Consider the following 20,241-nt stretch of genomic DNA (forward strand, 5'->3'; position numbering starts at 1 on the left):
AAGATTTTATTTATTTATTAAGGAGAAAGCTAGAAGGCGGGAGGGAGGGAGGGAGAGGGAGAGAGAGAGAGAACCAGACATCACGCTGGGACATGTACTGCCAGTGCTGAACTCAGGACCTCCTGCTTGAGAATCCAATGCTTTATCTACTGTACCATCTCCCGGACCACTTTTCACCTTATCTTTATTTATTTATTGGATAGAGACAGCCAGAAATCAAGAGTAGGGTGAGATAGAGAGGGAGAGAGTCAGAGAGACACCTGCAACACTTTCCCCCTACAGGTGGGGACTGGGGTCTCCAACCCAGGCCCTTGCACAGCATAACATGTGCGCAACTACGTGCACCACCACCCAGCTCCTTTCTTTTTTCTTTCTTTCTTTGTTTGTTTTTTTTTTTTAATATTTTTTATTTATTTTATTATGAGAAAGATAGGAGAGAGAAAGAACCAGACATCACTCGAGTACATGTGATGCCCGTGATGGAACTCAGGACCTCATACTTGAGAGTCCAGTGCTTTATCCACTGTGTCACGTCCCAGACCACTTCTTTCTCTCTCTCTCTCTCTCTCTCTCTCTTTCTTCCTTCCTTCCTTCCTTTCTCCTTTCTTCTTTTTTAGAACAGAAAGATATTGAGAGATTTAGAGGGGGCTGGGGGATAGATATAGAGAGATACCTGCAGACCTGCTTTACTGCTTGTGAATCTTCCCCCTTGCAGGTGGGAAGGCTTGAACCCAGGCCTTTGTGCATGGTCATGTGTGTTCAACTGGATGCACCATCGCTGGCCCCCTCAATTTCTTATTCTTTTTTTTTTTCTTCTTCTTTGTTGCCCCCCCCCCTTTTTGTAATTGGTGTCATCATTGTTAGATAGGGCAGAGAGAAATGGAGCGAGTAGGGGAAGATAGAGAGGGGGAGAGAAAGACACCTGCAGACCTGCTTCACCGCCTATGAAGTGACTCCCCTGCGGGTGGGGAGCTGGTTGCTGGATCCTTACGCAGGTCCTTGCACTTCATGCCACGTGCGCTTAACCCACTGCGCTTCTGCCCGACTCCCAGTTTCTTATTCTTATCCACCATCTTGCTCATCTGTTCTGGAAATGACAAGCCCGAGGGTCTGACTATGTGAAATAATTCTTTAGACAGCAAAATGTGTTTGGATGGTGTGTGAGGTTTGTATTTTAACTAATGCTCAAAAGATGCATTCAAATTGCGTTTGTTTTTCACATGCTGTCTCTTGGGCTCCTATTATCTTATGAACAAATGCAGCCTGGAATGCTGTGTCCACATGGCCTTCTACAAAGAGAACGGAGCTTCAGAGTATTCACTGCAGAAGAGGAGGTCATTGACGGACACACAGAAATGGTGCTACAAAGACCCCAGGCTCCTGACAACAGTTTTTGTCCCATAAATAGAGCTAGTCACCACTGATCATTCTCCATCTGACTGACAGATACTTTTGGGCATCAGATGTTGGGCACCTCAAAAAAGAAAACAGATTTGGAGAAAATTACACTGCCATACCTGGGATCACTTCTTTCTTTTTCTTTCTTTCTTTCTTTCTTTCTTTCTTTCTTTCTTCCTTTCTTCTCTTTCTTTCTCTTTCTTTCTTTCTTCAAAAAAGGAGACATTAACAAAACCATAGGACAAGAGGGGTACAGCTCCACACAATTCCCACCACCAGATCTCCGTATCCCATCCCCTCCCCTGATAACTTTCCTATTCTTTATCCCTCTGGGAGTATGGACTCAAGGTCATTGTGAGATGCAGAAGGTGGAAGGTCTGGCTTCTGTCATTGCTTCCCCGCTGAACATGTGCTTGTGATGTCGTGGCCTGAGGACTCACATCTTCGCCCTTGTTCCTCCATCTTTCAGGAGATACAATCTTCATCATTCTGAGGAAGCAGAAGCTGATCTTTCTGCACTGGTACCACCACATCACTGTGCTCCTGTACTCCTGGTACTCCTACAAGGACATGGTGGCTGGGGGCGGTTGGTTCATGACCATGAACTACAGCGTGCACGCCGTCATGTACTCTTACTATGCCTTGCGAGCGGCAGGTTTCCGTGTCTCCCGGAAGTTCGCCATGTTGATCACCTTGTCGCAGATCTCCCAGATGCTGATGGGCTGTATCGTTAACTACCTGGTCTTCTACTGGATGCAGCAAGACCAGTGCTACTCTCACTTTCAGAACATCTTCTGGTCCTCCCTCATGTACCTCAGCTACCTTGTACTCTTTTGCCACTTCTTCTTCGAGGCTTACATCGGCAAGACGAGGAAAGCCACGAAGGCAGACTAGCCTTGGGAACCAAGGAGGAAGCCGTAGCTCAGGGTCATCAAGAAAAAAACAATAGACAAAAGAAAATGGCACAAGGAATCACATATGGTGCAGCTAAAACAAAACATAGGAGCAAACACAAAAACACAAGGCAGCTTAGGGATAATTAGGTTTGACTTAACCCAGTAAGTTTATGATCCTATTTTGGTGAGGACTCACTGAGTACACCTCCAATCTTAAAAGTCTGCTGCCGGAAGACCCCCTTCCCTTTTGATCTGTCAACTCTAGGACAAAGAAAAGAAAAAAAAAAAACACCAGGAGTGAGGCAGAGGTACAGAGAGAGAACCACTGAAAGGCAAACAAAAGTTATTAACACTATGCGGGAAGAGAAGTACTGTTAGATTTCTCTAAGAATCCAAGAAATTTACTTACACACGCACACACACTCCTTTCTAATCTTTTTCGACACTAAGCTGGAACCTATTTAAACGACAGAAGAATTAAACACAGGGTATATAGGACAAGAATGCTTTGCAAAGGTTGAAGCCTATTTAAGAAAGGTTAGTAGCTGTAATGCTCATGAGAAGAGACGTCTTAGCGCCTTTTTGGAATATGGAGGTGAACACACTTCTGTTTCAGCTGAGAGAAGGCCTGTTTTCCCTTCACTGCACAGCCCCAGGCTACTGAGTTTGCCAAATCCAGGCGAGACACTGTATAAGCTTCTTCCCAAACTTCCCTGCAATGTCTACTCTTTAAAGTAAGTAGCAATGCAGTATTCTTCCTTGGGACGCTTGCCCTGGACTTTTGAACAGAAGGGTAAATACATACCAGAACAATGTCTCCCAGATCTTTGACAGATGGATTCTGTACCAGTGGTAGAAAGTTTCTGCCCCAGGTTGACCTTGAACTCTGGGCTGTCCTTGAGCTGAGCCAAGGGCAAGAGGCCCCAGTAGAATAAAGGAGCCCAAGATCAATGTCATAGACAACACACCTGCCCCCTCCCTAGCCCATTTCACACGCACTCTTATGACTTCCCCAGTGAGACCCTGTGGTACAGTCCATAGTTTCTATATTTTTGTGAATCTCGACAAGAATTCTGCAGGGCTCTTCCTGATTTTGGGTGAACACTGTGTTTTCTGTAGCATTTGCATTTGCTCCTGGAGCAATGTAAAGGTGTTTAAAGTGCCCTCTGCTGGTCAAGTGGAGTTACTTCAACAAACACTTCATTGGCAAGTTGACTGGAATAGTTGAGCCCCTACTAGACACCCCCCACACTCCCTGCCTCTTCAAATTCTAAATGATACAAAACATTTTGACCAAATCAGAAGACACTGCTTCAAAGTCAGCTTCAGAATTTTTTTTTGAAAATGGACTTTATGCTTTGGAACTCAGAAAACCGATTTATATAATGAGCCATATTCTTTTAAAAAGTAAATAAATAAATAAATAAATAAAAGCTAGATAATATATTACCTGTAATATTTCAGTCCTTTACAAAAGCCAAATAAATGTGTAAACATTCCTAGTATATCAAAAATACATAAAGTCATTCAGTGTGATATTATAGTATTCTAACTGATAAAATAGCTTAACGATTAGACAAACTAGATGGGAAGTTATGGGGCTACCACATTGCTTAGATTATACACCCACTACCGTACATCATGTATAGGCTGGCGGGGTACACTGACCTTCAGAACCCAAATGAATAGAAACTCATTTTCTGGCTAGCAGGGAAAAAAAAAACATTTATCTTATTTGCTTTATCCGCACGTGTACAGAAAAGGGTGTTTTTTTTTTCAAATTATTTTTATATTATTTTAGCTTTAATTGTGCAGTCGTTCATGAAATAGAGCCGCACTGCTTCTCTGTTAGAGATGACAAGGGCTTTCTCAGCATCTCCTTTTATGTGTCAAATCTAAAAGAATAAAGTTTTATTCCATTCTGTGTGAATGGCTTGAGCATTGAGAACAGCAGCTGTGCAAAACAAGTCGTGGATGGTCTTGGGGGGTGGGAAGGAGTGGAGGGGAGAGGCTATTCCATCTGTGTTAAATTATTGTCAGCAGTCTGACGTCTTGACGCTGGTTCTGAGATGACAATGAAGAGAGGACTGTTGTATTACCCTGAGGGCAACAAGTGTCATGTGCTGAAACAGCGAGTCTGGTTCTCACAACTAACAGATTCATAGGGTGCAGATAATGTCTTCGGTTTTGAAGACTCGTGATTCTGTGCAGTAAGGTCTTTCCCTCCTTATGACAGAATACAAACAGGACAATTACAAGGAGGAAGAGGTCATGTAACCACTGGCTTGAGTTTAATTGAAGGGCCCGTGAGAACTTATCTAGTTGGTGTTAATTATTTGGTCATTGTCTGATGACTGGTTTTTTTTTTTTTTCTTTTTTTTTTTTAACCAGAACACTGCTTAGCTCTGGCTTATGGTGGTGCAGGGGATTGAGCCTGGGACTTTGGAGCCTCAGGCATGAGAGTCTGTTTGCATAAATATTATGCTATCTACCCTCTGCCCAGTGACTGATTCTTGAATGCGAGTCAGAATAGGAAGTGAGCTTAACTGGATTTGTAAATGATGCCCCCAAATACACTTCTTCCCTCTCAATCCAGGTTCACGTTTGAATTCACTTGTGAGAGAGTGTTCACAGGTCAAATGTGTAATAAGTAATTTTAGCTAAGAATATCAAAAGGTATTTTCAGTGTTTACCACAGGGGTAGGGGACTGTTTTCAACAAAGAAATCTGGTGTTTCAGATTCAGTACGTTTCCCACATCTGAGTTTAACTGCTTGCTTCCAACAAGACCTCAGGCCAGAACACTCGCTCATGGCAAATCTGGAACCCCCAGGTAAAAAGACTGCCAGTGAACATTCCAGAAAACCATGGGAGTGGCAGGGGTTTCCACTTCCTTCTAATTCCAGTATAGCTAGAACATTCCTGAATTGGGGGAGGGGTGTAAGAAGACTTAAAATTTTTTTTTTTAATTCTTCATTTTGTATATAAGTGCATGCAGTATAACACTAGAACTACCCGAATTTGAGTTTGCAAAAAGAAAACATGCTCATCAAATATGCTTGCTCCACAGAGCAGAGGGTTTTATCTGGACCTTCTGGTTTTGCTTATGAGAACTCTTAAGTTCACATGCAATGTCACGTCTAAGCCCCAAATTAATTAAGATCATGTGCTAAGACAATTCTAGGTAACTTATTCCCACCCTCTAATCCCCACCCCACTGCAGTGATGGGAGGAGGCAAAGATTGATTCTGTCGATTCTCCAGTTGTCTTTACTAAAGCAGCTCTGGCCCGAGGCAGACACCTCATCCGACTAGATTTTTTTTTTCCCTTCTTCCTTTTTCACCAAGGTTATCACTAAGACTGCGTGCCAGCACTATGAATACACCATTCCCATTAGCCATTTTGCCTCCTTCCCTCCTTCCTTCCCTCCTTTCTATTATACTTGATAGGACAGGGAGAAATTGAGGAGGGGGGGGGTGGCGGTGCACCTACCTGGTTGAGCACACATCTTACAATCCACAAGGAGCCAGGTTCGAGCTCCTGGTCTCCACCTGCAGGGGGAAAGCTTTGCAAGTGGTGAAGCAGTGTTTCAGGTTTCTCTGTCTCTGTCCCTCTCTATCTCCTTCCCTCTTGATTTCTGGCTTTCTCTATCCAATTAAGAAAAAAAAGTTTAAAAAAAATTGAGAAGGGAAGGGAGATAATATGTAGAGAAAGATACCTGCAGACCTGTATCACTCCTTATGAAGCATCATCCCTCCTGCAGGTGGGGAGCAGGGCCTTGAACCCGGGTCATTACACATGGTAATGTGTGCACTTAGCCCCACCACCTGCCCTGACTGAAGCTTATTCTAGTGCTGACTGGAAGCACAGTTCTTGGAAAGAGACCTACGGAATTTATTTACTGATCAGGTTGAGGTGTCTTCGTGATAAGATCAAAACCTCTTTCTTCAAAAGTGATGAAGAATCTGGACTCACATGGGATAGAATGTTGTGGAGATCTGGCCTCTTTCTAGACTGCTAGATGACCTGGCACAGATCATACCGGGCCACTTTATTGTATTCTGATAGAGCAGCTACTGTCATAGCGTGTTTCCCACAGTTAAATCCCCTCCAGCATATTCAGAGGGTGCCCCCTCCCACACACATACCCCAGCCCTATGTGTCAGCCTCGTCGACTGCTAGGAGAGTAAAGATGGACTCCCCCTTCCCGAGTTAGGCACTTAGGAGCTGTGTTTATATTGCCCTTGTCTGTCTCTGCCTGCCTCCCAAACAGCTTGACTTAGAATTTCCTGATGGAAAGCCCAGTACTTTTCCCAGAAGCCCCATCTTTTGTTTTGGTAGTAAATATTCTGACTTTAAGTAGAATTTCTGTCTACACTGGAAGCCAGTATCCCTCATAAATTTTTTCTTTTTTTTTTTTTTCTTTTTGCTTTATTATTGCTGCTTTTTTTTGTTTCACCCCCGGTTGTTCTGCCCCTTGTATGTTGATCTACAAGATTGCTGCCTTGTGCCTCAGACCTGTTCAGACTGGGACCTAATACCTTATTGCTGGGGATGCACTACAGGGTCTGCCTGGGCTGTGTGCACACTAAAAGGAAGAGACAAGCCAGTCTTGTCTTGTGCCAGCAATCAGTACGAAGTGTTAACTCTCACTTCTCTAAATGAATCAGCGGCCTCTGCAGGCTGCTCCCCCAGACTTGAGCCAAACGGTGCCAGTGCCGTGAAAGCATGCCCTTGAATGCCGTTGAAACAAACCGAGCAGAAATCCTGCTAGGCTGCAGGGTGGAACCACAGCTGGAGAGACTCATTACTCAACTCAGACCTGCACAGAGCACTCAGCCATGCCCCTCATCCTCAGCTGCTTTGAAAATCCAGGACTCACAGAGGAGAAGTGCAGTCATCCCCAGGCTTCCTTCTGCTGCCTTCATTTGCTTGGTTTTAAAATTCAAAAGCAGAGCGGTTCTGGCCCAGAAGCGACCGACCACAGGCACATCTGCATGTGGGTTGGACATCCTCCGTGTATTGGTCTTTGTTGGGCAGGCCAAGTGTTGTCATCAGATCAACTTCACTGGAAACCCAAACCCCAAAGCACATCGTAGTAAAACATGCCTCACGCAGCTGGCTGAGGGAAAGAAGCGCTGTTCGGGTTAAGCCATATCCGCAGCCCGCTTAGGGCAAGATGGAGGGATTCCTGACTCCTGTTGCTATTCAAATGCAGTTTTCCAGAAGTTTGGTAGCCCTTGAGAGTTCTTTGTTCCACTGGACAGAAAGCACGGATGCTCCAGGAGGAGCTGGCCACACAGCTGTCTGTGATCTGCAGCCCCTGCCGTTCTGGCCTGTGGGGTCCTGCAGCCTAGCCTCATAGCCACACAGAGCAAACCACAGCAGTGTTGGACTTGTTCCTTTCAAGTGCTTATTTCACAACATTGAAAGAAATATTTTTTTTCTGGTATATTAAAAAAATTAAATCATAACTTTTCATTTAAAAAAGCAAAACCACGTGTCTGAGAGTTTCTTGGATCTCTTGTGCTGAGCAGTTCAGTGAAGGGATTTGGAACACAAGGTATTAAACAACAAGGCAAAACAAGCCCTAAGGCCTTCACACGCAACCCCTCTTGTGGCCCTGGGTAGGTACACAGGTAAATCTGTGGCACATGTCGGTTATGGAGTCAACTCCCCAAACACCCCAACTTCCTCAGGGTGGACAGTATGTTGGATCCTTATTTCATAGGTGGGATAAGTAAGTATGTTGCTTTGGTCAAATGTCACAGAAAAAGGAATGAGATTTGGCCATGATCTTAATTCAGTCTTCCTCTGTGACAAAGTTCAAATGTGTGTCACATACACGCTCACCACCGCCGAAGCGCAGACAACTCCACAACTCACTGGGTCCCTTTCCCCTTTGCCTCAATCCCTTGCACCCTCTGGCAACTTCAGATCTGTGGTCAGAATCCAAGGGTTAGTTTGGGACTAGAGTTTTCTACTCCATTTCTCCCTTTATGATTAATGAAAGTGTCACTACACTATAGCCATTTCAGGAGAATAGACTATGTAAATAAATGGAATGGCCTGTACTCTGCCCTAAACTAGGAAGCATGTTGTCATGTTGTTGGTCAAAGCATTTCAAGGCAGAACAGATGAAGCAGGTACGGTGGTTGGCTGCTGTTGGAATCCTGGGTTCCAGCAGATTGAAAAGACATAACTCTTAACACTATCAACCTCGAAAGAGTGGTCTGGAGAGTGGATACACCAGTCTGTTTACTGAGCGTGACCCTGAACTGACTTATTATACTTATTAACAGAAGTCTGCGTTACATGTAAGCCTGGAAGGAGGAATGTCAAAAGCACTTCTGCAGTGTACACAGATTATGAATTAATGCAGAGCCGCCAGACCATAGTCACATGATATTGTGTTCATATCGTGCATCCCGCAGTCTGTGAGTGGCAGCAGTGTTGGTCATAATATACATGTTAGGCTTATTTCTTTATTTTTAAAAAATATTTATTTCCTTTTGTTGCCCTTGTTATTTTATTGTTGTAGCGATTGTTGTTGATGTCGTTGTTGGATAGGAAAGAGAGAAACGGAGAGAGGAGGGGAAGATGGGCAGAAAGACAGACACATGCAGACCTGCTTCACCGCTTGTGAAGCGACGCCCCTGCAGGTGGGGAGCCGGGGGCTTGAACTGGGATCCTCACGCTGGTCATTGCGCTTTGCGCCACTTGCACTTTGCGCCATGTGCGCTTAACCCACTGTGCTACCGCCCGACTCCCATTTGTTTATTTTTTTATTTTTTTGCCTTCAGGGACATGTGGCCCAACTGTTTATGTCATTTCACTGGATGCCCTTAGGAGAACAGGAACTATAGCCAGAGGGGAACATGGGGGGGCTATGGGTGGGCCAGCATTATTTCTGTTCTATAGAGAGCTCTCTGTAATTGAGGAAATAGAAAAGTGGAAAATCATAAGTGCAAACTTGTATCAATAAGGAACAGACAGTATCATTTAGGGGCCTTCAACATGGAGTTATAGGGATCAAGTAATCAGGGGATCCCCAACATGTGGGGATATCTGGACGCCTCCCAGAGGTTCACAGGATCCTTGTTCTTAGCAAAAGTAACCCAAGTCAGATGACCTCACCAATGTGTCCTGAAACCTGACCTCTCTAGAGCTCTACCCCACTGGGGAAAGACAGACACAGACTGGAGGTATGGATCAACCTGCCAATGCCCATGCAGATGAGAATCCAGATCTCCCACCTTCTGTACCCCATAACGAATTTTGGTTCATACTCCCAGAGGGATCAAGAATAGGGAAAAGGATACAAAGTTACCAGCTTGAAAATGAGTACTTCGTAGGCATTTAGTATAATGGTTATGCAAAGAGACTCATGCCTGAGGCTCCAAAGTCCCAGGTTCAATCCCCCACACCACCATAAGCTTCCCACCCTCTCTGTGTTCCCTGGTATTGGCCCAGGGCGTGGACCCAGGTCCTCAGGCATGGTAGCATGTGTGCTGTACCACGTGAGCCATCCACAGGCTCACGTGGTACAGCTGGGGTTTTTTTGTTTATTTTTGCCTCCAGGGTTATTGTTGGGGCTCCGAGCCTGCACCATGAATCCACTGCTCCCGGAGGCCATTTTTCCCCCCTTTTGTTGCCCTTGTTGTAGCCTTGTTGTGATTATTATTGTTGTTGATGTTGTTCATTGTTGGATAGGACAGAGAAATGGAGAGAGGAGGGGAAGGCAGAGAGGGGGAAAGACAGACACCTGCAGACCTGCTTCACCACCTGTGAAGCGACTCTCCAGCAGGTGGGGACCCAGGGGCTCGAACCAGGATCCTTACGCCAGTCTTTGTGCTTTGTGCCCTGTGCGCTTCACCCGCTGCACTACCGCCCGACCCCCGCAAAGAACTGTTTTATTTATTTCCTGATGAGACCGAGTTTCATATGAGAGGAAGAGGCAGTGTTCTGGTACAAGCAGCACCAGGAATCTCAGGTTTGCAAGGCCCACACAATTACAGCTGAGGCCTCTGGCCTGAGTTTAGCTATGGTGTCAGTTATCTTCCATCCCCATCCTTTTTTTTTTTTTTTTTTTTATGTCCAAGTGACTTACTGAAGAAGCAGGGTCAGTAGTTCAACGACATACCCCAGGCTCCAGACTTTTATGATCCTTAGCTTCTATTTTTTTTTGTCCTTAAATTCTTTTATTTTTAATATATTTACTGACTTTATTTAATGAGAGAGAAAGGCACAGAGAGAAAGACTAGAGCCATGCCAACTCTGGCTGATGAGGATGCTGGGTACTGAAAGTGGGTACTCAGAGCCTCAGATAGGGGAGACTTTTACAGAACCATTGAGGCTGTCTCTCCAGCCCCATCATTACCTTGTCTTATAATTGAACCTGGTGTTGTCTTTAAAGGAGGAGTCAGATTGTGTGTGTGTGTGTGTGTGTGTGTGTGTGTGTGTGTGTGTGTGTGTGTGTGTAATATTGACAAGACCATAGGATGAGAGGAGTACAATTCCACACAATTCCCACCACCAGAACTCCGTATCCCATCCCCTCCCCTGAAAGCTTCCCTATTCTTTATCCCTCTGGGAGTATGGACCCAGGGTCATTGTGGGATGCAGAAGGTGGAAGGTCTGGCTTCTGTAATTGCTTCCTTGCTGAACACGGACATTGACAGGTGAATCCATACTCCCAGCCTGTCTCTCTCTTTCCCTAGTGGGGCAGAGCTCTGGGGATACAATGGTGGGGTCTCCTGCCCAGGGAAGTCAGGTTGGCATCATGGTAGCATCTGGAACCTGGTGACTGAAAAAGAGTTAAGATATAAAACAGAACAAATTGTTGACTAATCATGAGCCTAAAGGAAAGAGTATTATAGATGAAGATTTGGGGTCTCCATTTTGGAAAAAGCTAGTACATCTATTTTAGGTATATTCCAAGGAGCCCATGACTTTACTAGTTTCTGCCTGAGCCTGACAGCTAACATGCATGTAGACCCAAGTTATTGTCTGGGAAGATGGTGTCATAGTTGGTGAACGGACTAGACAGCTGGATCAGGGAAGACAGTCAGCTCTTAAAGTGTCATTAGATCCAAGTCTCATATTTTTAGCAAGAACATCTGAGGTGACTCTTGTGAGTGTTGTATGGTTCTCAGAGGAAGTATGTCATGCCTGACTCTCCTGCTTTTCAGGACTCTAGGACATAGCTGGATCAAATGGCAACACCCCCTTCCCAGCTTAATGTCAAGTTTCCCATTATACTGTGGAATAGCACTTTGACACCTTTCAAATAGATGGTTTCTGTGGCCAGAGAAATAGCTCAAGTGGAAGAACATTTTGGATTTGCATGCCTGAGGCCCCAGGTTCAACTCCTGGCACTGTATATCTTCAGGAGGCTTTGAGAGCCTCCTTCCTTTTGACACAGAGTGTCCCAAGGTCCCCTCCACGACTGTGTTTCTCCCAGCCCACACCCCAAATCAATCACTTCTCCATGGAGTCAGTTTATTACAGAGATATTTCCAGCTTTGTTCTATTTTAAAATGCACCTGTTAATCTGAAATTCACTACACGGTCAGGTCAGAAGTCAACTGATTTCAAAGGCAAGAAATCCACTGATGTGCTACTCAAAAAAGTCGTTTTAATTAATATAATCACCCAGCATATACAAGTAAGATTAGCAAAGCACTCTGGGCATTTCCTCACTGGTGTTGCAATATTCTTATTAAGTTAGTACAAGGCTGTTTTATCCCCATCTAACGAGGTGAGGTGAATAGAGAAGCAAAATATGAACTGTGCAGAATATTAGATACACATCAACCTGAAGGAGACAATGGCAGTGATCTCACTATTAACAGAAATCTCATGGAGACTTGAAAGACATGATACAAGCAGTCCAGAAGGCACTATACAAATGATACTGACACGGGTTTAATTAAAGTTTAGCTAAGTCATTTAAAAGAAGTGCTTTGGGGGAGTCGGATGGTAGCACAGCAGGTTAAGCACAGGGGGCACAAAGTGCAAGGACCGGCATTACGGTCCTGGTTTGAGCCCCCAGCTCCCCACCTGCAGGGGAGTCGCTTCACAGGCAGTGAAGCAGGTCTGCAGGTGTCTGTCTTTCTCTCCCTCTGTCTACCTTTCCTCTCTCCATTTCTCTCTGTCCTATCCAACAACGATGACATCCATAACAACAACAATAATAACTACAACAACAATGAAAAACAACAAGGGCAACAAAAGGGAATAAACAAGTAAATTAATTAAATAAATAAAAGAAGAACTTTGGTCCTAATGGTAAACATTCACTCTGTAAGAGTAGGCTAAGATCAAGCATTCACCTATTTTTATTTATTTATTTTTATTGAATAGAGACAGAAAAAAATGAGAGGGGAGGGAGAAATAGGGACAGAGACAGCTACAGCTCTGCTTCACCACTCGTGAAGAAGAGAGACAGTGAGAGAGACATAGGAAGAGAACCAGAGAATTATTTTGGCCCATGTGTTAAGGTGCATCAAACTTGGCACGTTACAGATTTCAGCTGAAGGTCCCAGCCATTGTAGCTCTCCTTGGGCCACTGGTCACTTTTATTCTTTTCAGATGAAGAGAGGGAGATGGCTTTGCACCGAGGCTTCCTCTGGGACCATAACATCTCCCCAATGTTGCCAGACCTGGAAGCTGGGTGCTGTGCAAGGCCATGGACTCACTATTCTGGAGGATTTCTTCCTCTAGCCTTTTATTCTCAGTCCTATAATAGTTTCATGTAGCTTCTAATTTGAAGATATTATTACTTTTTGACAATGTTTTCCTTGATGAGCATTTTCTTTCCCATTCTTTGCTATCAAAATTTTAGAAAGCATTATAGAAATAATTGGAGTATTTTGATGGAATATTACAACATCAATCAGTGCACTAGACACATATGCAACATGTTGATGTCTGGAAAAGATTGATTTTTTTTTTTAGCTAGAGCACTGCACAGCTCTGGATTGTAGTGGTGATGGGGACAGACCTGGGACTTCAGAGCCTCAGGCACGAGAGACATCTAGCAAAGCCATTATTCTTCATCTTTTAACACTCTTAAACTGTCTTACAAAAAGGACCCTTCACATAATATCTCTCTCTCTCTCTTTCTCTCTCCCTTTCTGCCTCTAGATGAATCAAAACACTCTTAAATAAAGGGAGAGGAGGAGGTGCTGCAGGAATCTGCACAGGAGGGGCTGAGGATGGAACAGGAAGATGAAGTCAACCAGCCCCGACCTCTTGGCTGGAGCACCACTGAGACTGTTTCAGATTGCCACAGCTGAGGGTAGTTTAGGGGAGGGGCCTGGATCACAGCTGTTGCTTCTCAGAGGGGTTAAGTCATTGATGTTCAAAATGTTACCCTTTCTCAAAAAAATGTCATAGTGAAATTCTGAATAAGTTTTCAGAGCACAGGTACAGCACCTAGGTACAGTGAGGTGAAGCCTTCCCTCACCTAAGCATTGTGTTTTCCTTATGTCTGTGGAGTTTGAAGGTTGTGTAGCAGTGATGCCCACACCAGTGTCAAGATTCCCATCAAACATGAAGCTTCCAGGACTCAGAAATCAAGTGCTTTGATTTTCATGACTTCTGACGTGAAACATGCTCTCCAAGTGCAACATGAGGTCAAACGCCTTTTGAAATGTGACATTCCTTCCACCCAGATGACATTCTAGTCTACTGACAGGAGGTCAGGACAACTAGGAACACAGGAGGGCACCAGCCTGCAGCCTCCTGGAGGGTTTTCTGAATATCTGCTCAGGGCCAAAGCTGTAACAGATTTTTCAAATCGCCTCTGTACGCAGGAGCCAGGCTGGCAGGTGAGGGGTGGGGCTGTGATTTCTGCTGGAGGCTCCTGCCACAGCCAGTGGAGGCACACAGCTTCCCTGCGTCTCTCAGTAGCAAGGGTCTGGCTCAGAGGCTTGGAAGCTCCTGGATGCTCACACGCAGCTACTTCTCATCGGAGTGTCCTCTGTAACCCTGTCTGGGAATCTCTAAGTAGGATGCGTGGACCCCTGGACACCATCTGTCCCCTGTGAGAGGCCACAGGAGCAACTTCCTTAGCAGAACCCAGCAGGTAGGTGTAAGCGGCCAGGTTCACCCTCTGTGACTAGGTCAGATAGAGTTTCCTCAATAATAACCATATTACTTGTGATGATGATGATAGTGATGATGATGATGATGATAATAATAATAATCAGAGAGGGAAACAGGGCTCTGCTGGAGTGTTTGCAGTTCTTGCAACCTGGAGTCCTGGGTAGTGGACTGAGAGGCCGAAGGCTAAGCAGGCAGCAAGGTGACTGCAGATCTCCTGCCCCTGAATTCTGAGGGGTGCACAGGAGTCCCCAGGAGAGTGAGTGTCTGCGTGGCTCCACGTGGGTCACCCTCTGCCAGCTGTGTGTGGAGATTCCCCGGGGGTGGAAACTCTGAAGTCTGGACTCCCACAGCCAGGGTGAGAGTCTGGGAGGTGAGCAGTCAGCAGGCACTTTCCTGTTCTCCCTTTGCCACCCAGCGCTCTGACGACGCAGACTCCTGGCACCTCCGCTGAGCCCCCGAGCCTGGACACGTCTTACAGAGCGCCTGGCCCTCAGCTATGGGAGGACTTGTCCCAGTTAGGCTGACTATCCCTTGCTCTGTTTTACTTAAGTGTTTTCGTCTTTCTTCTTCTTTTCTTTATTTGTATCAGAGCACTGCTCAGCTCTGGGTGATGGTGATGCAGGGCATTGAAACTGGGATTCAGAGCCTCAGGCATGAGAGTCTCTGCATAACCGTGATGATATGTACCCCACCCTAATTCATTCTTCTTTATTGGAGGGATTGATGCTTTATATTCACCAGTAAAAATACAGTAGTTTGTACGTGTGTAACATTTCTCAGTTTTCTTTTTATTATTTCTTCATTAACTTTATTTATTGGATAGAGACAGCAGAAATGGAGAGGGAAGGAGGAGAGAGAGATGAAGAGAGACAGAGACACAGGCAGCACTGCTGGACATTCACAAAGCTTTCCCCCTGCAGGCAGGAGCAGGGGCTCAAATCAGGCTCCTTGCACAGTGTCACATGGGTGCTCGACCAGGTGCACCCCACTGGGCCCTCTCAGGTTTCCATGTGAGAGTCTAACCCCCTAGGGCCTCCTCTGCCCTCAGGACCCAGGACCTGAACACTGGCCCCTCCACACCAGAGGCTTTTACCTTTTACTTTGGTGCAATACACCAACTCCACTACAAGTTCTGCTTTGTGTTTTCCTTTCTGGAAACAGAATGTGTGTGTGTTTGTATATGTAATACACACACACACACACACACACACGTGCAATTTTAGGTCATCACTGCTGTTTCATTATTTCAGGCTAAATTTTTTTCTAGTAGATTACAACCATGAGGGGTCAAGTGGTGGTGCACCTGGTTAAGCGCTCACATTACAGTGCAAAAGGTTTCAGATTCAAGTCCCTGGTCCCCACCTGCAGGGGGAAAGCTTCACGAGTGGGGGAGCAGGGCTGTAGTTGTCTCTCTCTTTCTCTTCCTCTCTGTAACCCCTCCCCTCTTAATTCCTCTCTGTCTTTATCCAGTAATAAACTAAAACAGTAGATTACACTCATGCACACTCATATGCCAGCAAAGAGAAGGGGTGGGAGCTCACAGCACAAAAGCCTGCCTCCATGCTTTAGGGACCGGGCTTGAACCTGGGTTGTGCCCATGACAAAGCTAGTTCACTCTGCACAGTGGCTTTGCATGTAGGAATGGCACTTGGGTTCACAAAACTGTTGTCGTCTCCCTAAGGCATTCCCCAACTTGGTTCTTCCCATTCCCATGCTTTCAGTAATTTTCTGGGGAGACTCCTTTGGGAGCTTCTGAATTCCTGTCCTCAGCTGCATTCTGCTGCGTGTCCACCAGGTGGCAGCAATCCCCATAGCTGTGTGTGGAGATTTTGTGGAATGAGGAGAGCTCAGGAATTGTGCACCGTGGATGCCTGGTTGGAATTGCACATGGATTCCCCAAAATATGTATTCTTTCCTCTAGCGTGTGCTGTTCCCCCATTTGGCTTTACAAGTGGATGGGGTTTCTCTGTTGGTCTGGGGAGACTGCTGATTGGGAACTTCTGAATTTCTGTCCTCAGCTGCATTCTGCTGCGTGTCCACCAGGTGGCAGCAATCCCCATAGCTGTGTGTGGAGATTTTGTGGGATGAGGAGAGCTCAGGCATTGTGCACTGTGGATGGCCTGGTTGGAGTTGCACAGAGGATTCCCAAAACATTTGTTCTTTCCTCTAGGGTGTGGTGTTCCCCTATTGGCTTTACAAGTGGATGGCTTTTCTAGTTAGTATCTGAGGACTGCTCGTTGGGAGCTACTGAATTTCTATCCTCAGCTGCATTCTGCTGTGTGTCCACTAGGTGGCAGCATCCCTATAGTTGTGTGTAAGCATTTTGTGCAATGAGGAGAGCTCAGACATTGTGCACCGTGGATGCCTGGTTGAAATTGCACATAGATTCCCCAAAAGGTCTAATCTTTCCTCTAGGGTGTGGTGTTCCCCCATTTGGCATTACAAGAATATGGGATTTCTCTGTTGGTCTGGGGAGACTGCAGATTGGGAGCTTCTGAATTCCTGTCCTCAGCTGCATTCTGCTGTATGTCCACAAGAGGGCAGAATAACAGCAGGAGGGAGCCTTGTGGGCGGTGCTCCAATGAGACTGCTGGCAGGGTTTCTGGGCGAGCCCAAAGGCCCTGGCCTATGAGAGAACAGGCATTGACCTGGGGGTATGGCTCAGAGAGCAGCCTGCCAATGAGAGCACAGATACTGCAGGGGGGAGGAAATGTCTCTGGAAATCAGCCTATCAGAGTCTAGCCTCAGTATGCACAGCTGGGCCTTGCAGATACCATCCAATGAGCGTCTTGGGTCGGCCATGTGGGTGGGCCTCCAGGTAGCTGGCCATTCACTGTCCTGTATCACTGACCTCCTGAGCGTGTCCTAAGAACTGGCCTATCATAGTGCAGACAGTGGCCTGAGGGCGGGACTCAGAAAGAAGCCGCCAGTGAGAGCCCAGAAACAGTGCCTTGTGGGTGTGTTTAAAAAACAGACCAATAAGATTCCAGTAGAAGTGGCTTGTGGGCGGTTCTTACAGATGCTATAAAAGGAACATGTTTAGAGGGCTGTGGACATTCGTTGAGACTGCTGGCCAATCTGAGCAGGAGCACTGGCCTTCCGGGGCCTGCCCTATGGACACTGGCCAGTGAGTCTGCTGGCAGCGTTTCTGGGTGTGCCCTAAGCAGTGCAGGCAGTGCCATGTGGGCAGGCCTTCTCTAGAAAGCCTGACAATGACTGCCCACAAGTGGATTTCTAAAATTTTTTTGCCTTCAGTGTAGTGCCTGTTTCCCAGTCTACCACTCACGTGCTTGCTTGCTTGCTTGCTTCATTTAAATGAGCTATAACTGTGGCCCTGTGCCTGCATGATTCCAAACACCCCTTCTGGATTCTTCGGATGCAAGATGTGTGTGACAGTGGGGCGGGGAGCTAGGCAGTAGGAGAGTGGCAGACAACGGAACCTGCTTCAGAAATCTTGAAGCTTCTCCATATAGAGGCTGCCGTGCAGGGGGGGGGCATGCGGGGGGCGCCGGTGACTCTATGCTGTGACCTCCCACAGGGTATGATGTGTGCTTTACACTGTGAGCCATCTTCTGACCTGAGTCAGCTTGAAGCCAAAATGTTGTGCACAGTATCCTGTGTGCTTGTGGAGGAACGGGGGCCTCATATATGTGCTGCCCCCTGCTCTTGCTCATTAAAATATCTGCATATAAATGAGAGAAGTTTGTGGGGTCGGGTGGGGCAGAGATTATGAGAGAGAGAGAGAGAATTATTGATGCCCATGTGTTATGGCGCATCAAACTTGGCACGTTAGGGATTTCAGCTCAGTGTCCCAGCCATTGTAGCTTTCCTTGGGCCTCTGGTCACTTTTATTCTTTTCAGATGGAGAGAGGGAGATGGCTTTGCACCAAGGCTTCCTCTGGGACACAGCATCTCCCCAGTGTCGCCAGGCCTGGAAGCAGGGCGCTGTGCAAGGCCGTGTAGATACTCTCCTGGAGGATTTCTCCCTCAGTCCTAGAGTAGCTGCATATAGCTTATGATGTGCAGATCTTACTGTTTTTTGATGAGATTTTTATTTCCCGTTCTTTGCTATCAAAATTTTAGAAACCAATATAGAGATGATTATAGTCTTATGATGGAATAGTACAGCATTAACCAGCGGACAAAATACATATGCAACATGGTGGGGTCTGGAAAAGATTGATTTTTCAGCTAGAGCACTGCACAGCTGTGGATTGTGGTGGTGATGGGGACCGACCTGGGACTTCAGAGCCTCAGGCATCTAGCCAAGCCGTTACTCTTCCTTTTCTTAACACTCTGAAAAATTGTCTTACAAAACAAATACCGTTCACATAATATCTCATTATCTCTCTTTCTCTCCCTCTCTCTCCCTTTCATCCTCTAGATGAATAAAAACACTCTTAAATAAAGGGAGAGGAGGAGGTGCTGCAGGAATCTGCACAGGAGGGGTTGAGGATGGAACAGGAAGATGAAGTCAACCAGCCCTGACCTCTTGGCTGGAGCACCACTGAGACTATTTCAGATTGCCACAGCTGAGGGTAGTTTAGGGGAGGGGCCTGGATCACAGCTGTTGCTTCTCGGAGGGGTTAAGTCACTGATGTTCTAATTGTTACCCTGTCTCAAAAAAATATCATAGTTTTCAGAGGCACAGAAAATCCATGTTCTGTGCTCTAGTACTGACCAATACAAGGCCAAAATCTTTCTTTCTCCATCTCTCTCTCTCTTTCTGTCTCTCTCTCTCTCTCTCTCTCTCCCTCCCTCTATATAATTTTTTCTTTATTGCTAGGGCTAATACTGGAGTTCAGTACCTGCCTGATGAACTCAGTCCTCCTGGTGCCCAGAATTTCTCTTCTTTCCTTTTCTATTTATTCATGAATATGACTATTGGATATGGCAGAGAGGAGCCGAGACACTTTCCCCCTGCAGATTCCAGGATGGAGTCCCCAGGTGCTGGGGCTCAGGACTGTTTGCTGCCCCCATGCTGCACCCCCTGCTCCAAGGTCCTGGAGCTGACATTCAGCTCAGAGCCCGCCCTCCTTGCTCTCTGCAGTGTCCCTGTCCCATGAGAGAGCAGTGAGTCCTCTCAGCACAGGTACAGCGAGGTGAAGCCTTCCCTCACCTAAGCATTGTGTTTTCCTTATGTCTGTGGAGTTTGAAGGTTGTGTAGCAGTGATGCCCACACCAGTGTCAAGATTCCCATCAAACATGAAGCTTCCAGGACTCAGAAATCGAGTGCTTTGATTTTCATGACTTCTGACGTGAAACATGCTCTCCAAGTGCAACATGAGGTCAAACACCTTTTGAAATGTGACATTCCTTCCACCCAGATGACATTCTATTCTACTGACAGGAGGTCAGGACAACTAGGAACATGCCTCTGGGCCACAAACATGGGGTCAGGAGGGCACCAGCCTGCAGCCTCCTGGAGGGTTTTCTGAATATCTGCTCAGGGCCAAAGCTGTAACAGATTTTTCAAATCGCCTCTGTACGCAGGAGCCAGGCTGGCAGTTGAGGGGTGGGGCTGTGATTTCTGCTGGAGGCTCCTGCCACAGCCAGTGGAGGCACACAGCTTCCCTGCGTCTCTCAGTAGCAAGGGTCTGGCTCAGAGGTTTGGAAGCTCCTGGATGCTCACACACAGCTACTTCTCATCGGAGTGTCCTCTGTAACCTGGTCTGGGAATCTCTAAGTGGGATGCATGGACCCCTGGACACCATCTGTCCCCTGTGAGAGGCCACAAGAGCAACTTCCTTAGCAGAACCCAGCAGGTAGGTGTAAGCGGCCAGGTTCACCCTCTTTGACTAGGTCAGATAGAGTTTCCTCAATAATAACCGTATTAC

At 46.3% G+C, this 20,241-nt stretch overlaps 1 protein-coding gene across 3 annotated transcripts in view; it reads left to right on the top strand.

Annotated features, from left to right (window-relative positions):
• ELOVL6 (ELOVL fatty acid elongase 6) overlaps positions 1–4,224 on the top strand; it is a 114,890-nt gene extending 110,666 nt beyond the window's left edge. For all 3 annotated transcript variants that reach the window (XM_060186256.1, XM_060186257.1, XM_007530779.3), the window contains one exon: positions 1,868–4,224. In XM_060186256.1, the coding sequence (XP_060042239.1) occupies positions 1,868–2,292 (425 nt within the window). In that variant the 3' untranslated portion in view covers positions 2,293–4,224. The remainder of the gene's footprint in view (positions 1–1,867) is intronic.
• The last annotated feature ends 16,017 nt before the right edge of the window (positions 4,225–20,241 follow it).

This window comes from Erinaceus europaeus, chromosome 2 (genome assembly GCF_950295315.1).
Source record: "Erinaceus europaeus chromosome 2, mEriEur2.1, whole genome shotgun sequence".
Taxonomy (NCBI): domain Eukaryota; kingdom Metazoa; phylum Chordata; class Mammalia; order Eulipotyphla; family Erinaceidae; genus Erinaceus; species Erinaceus europaeus.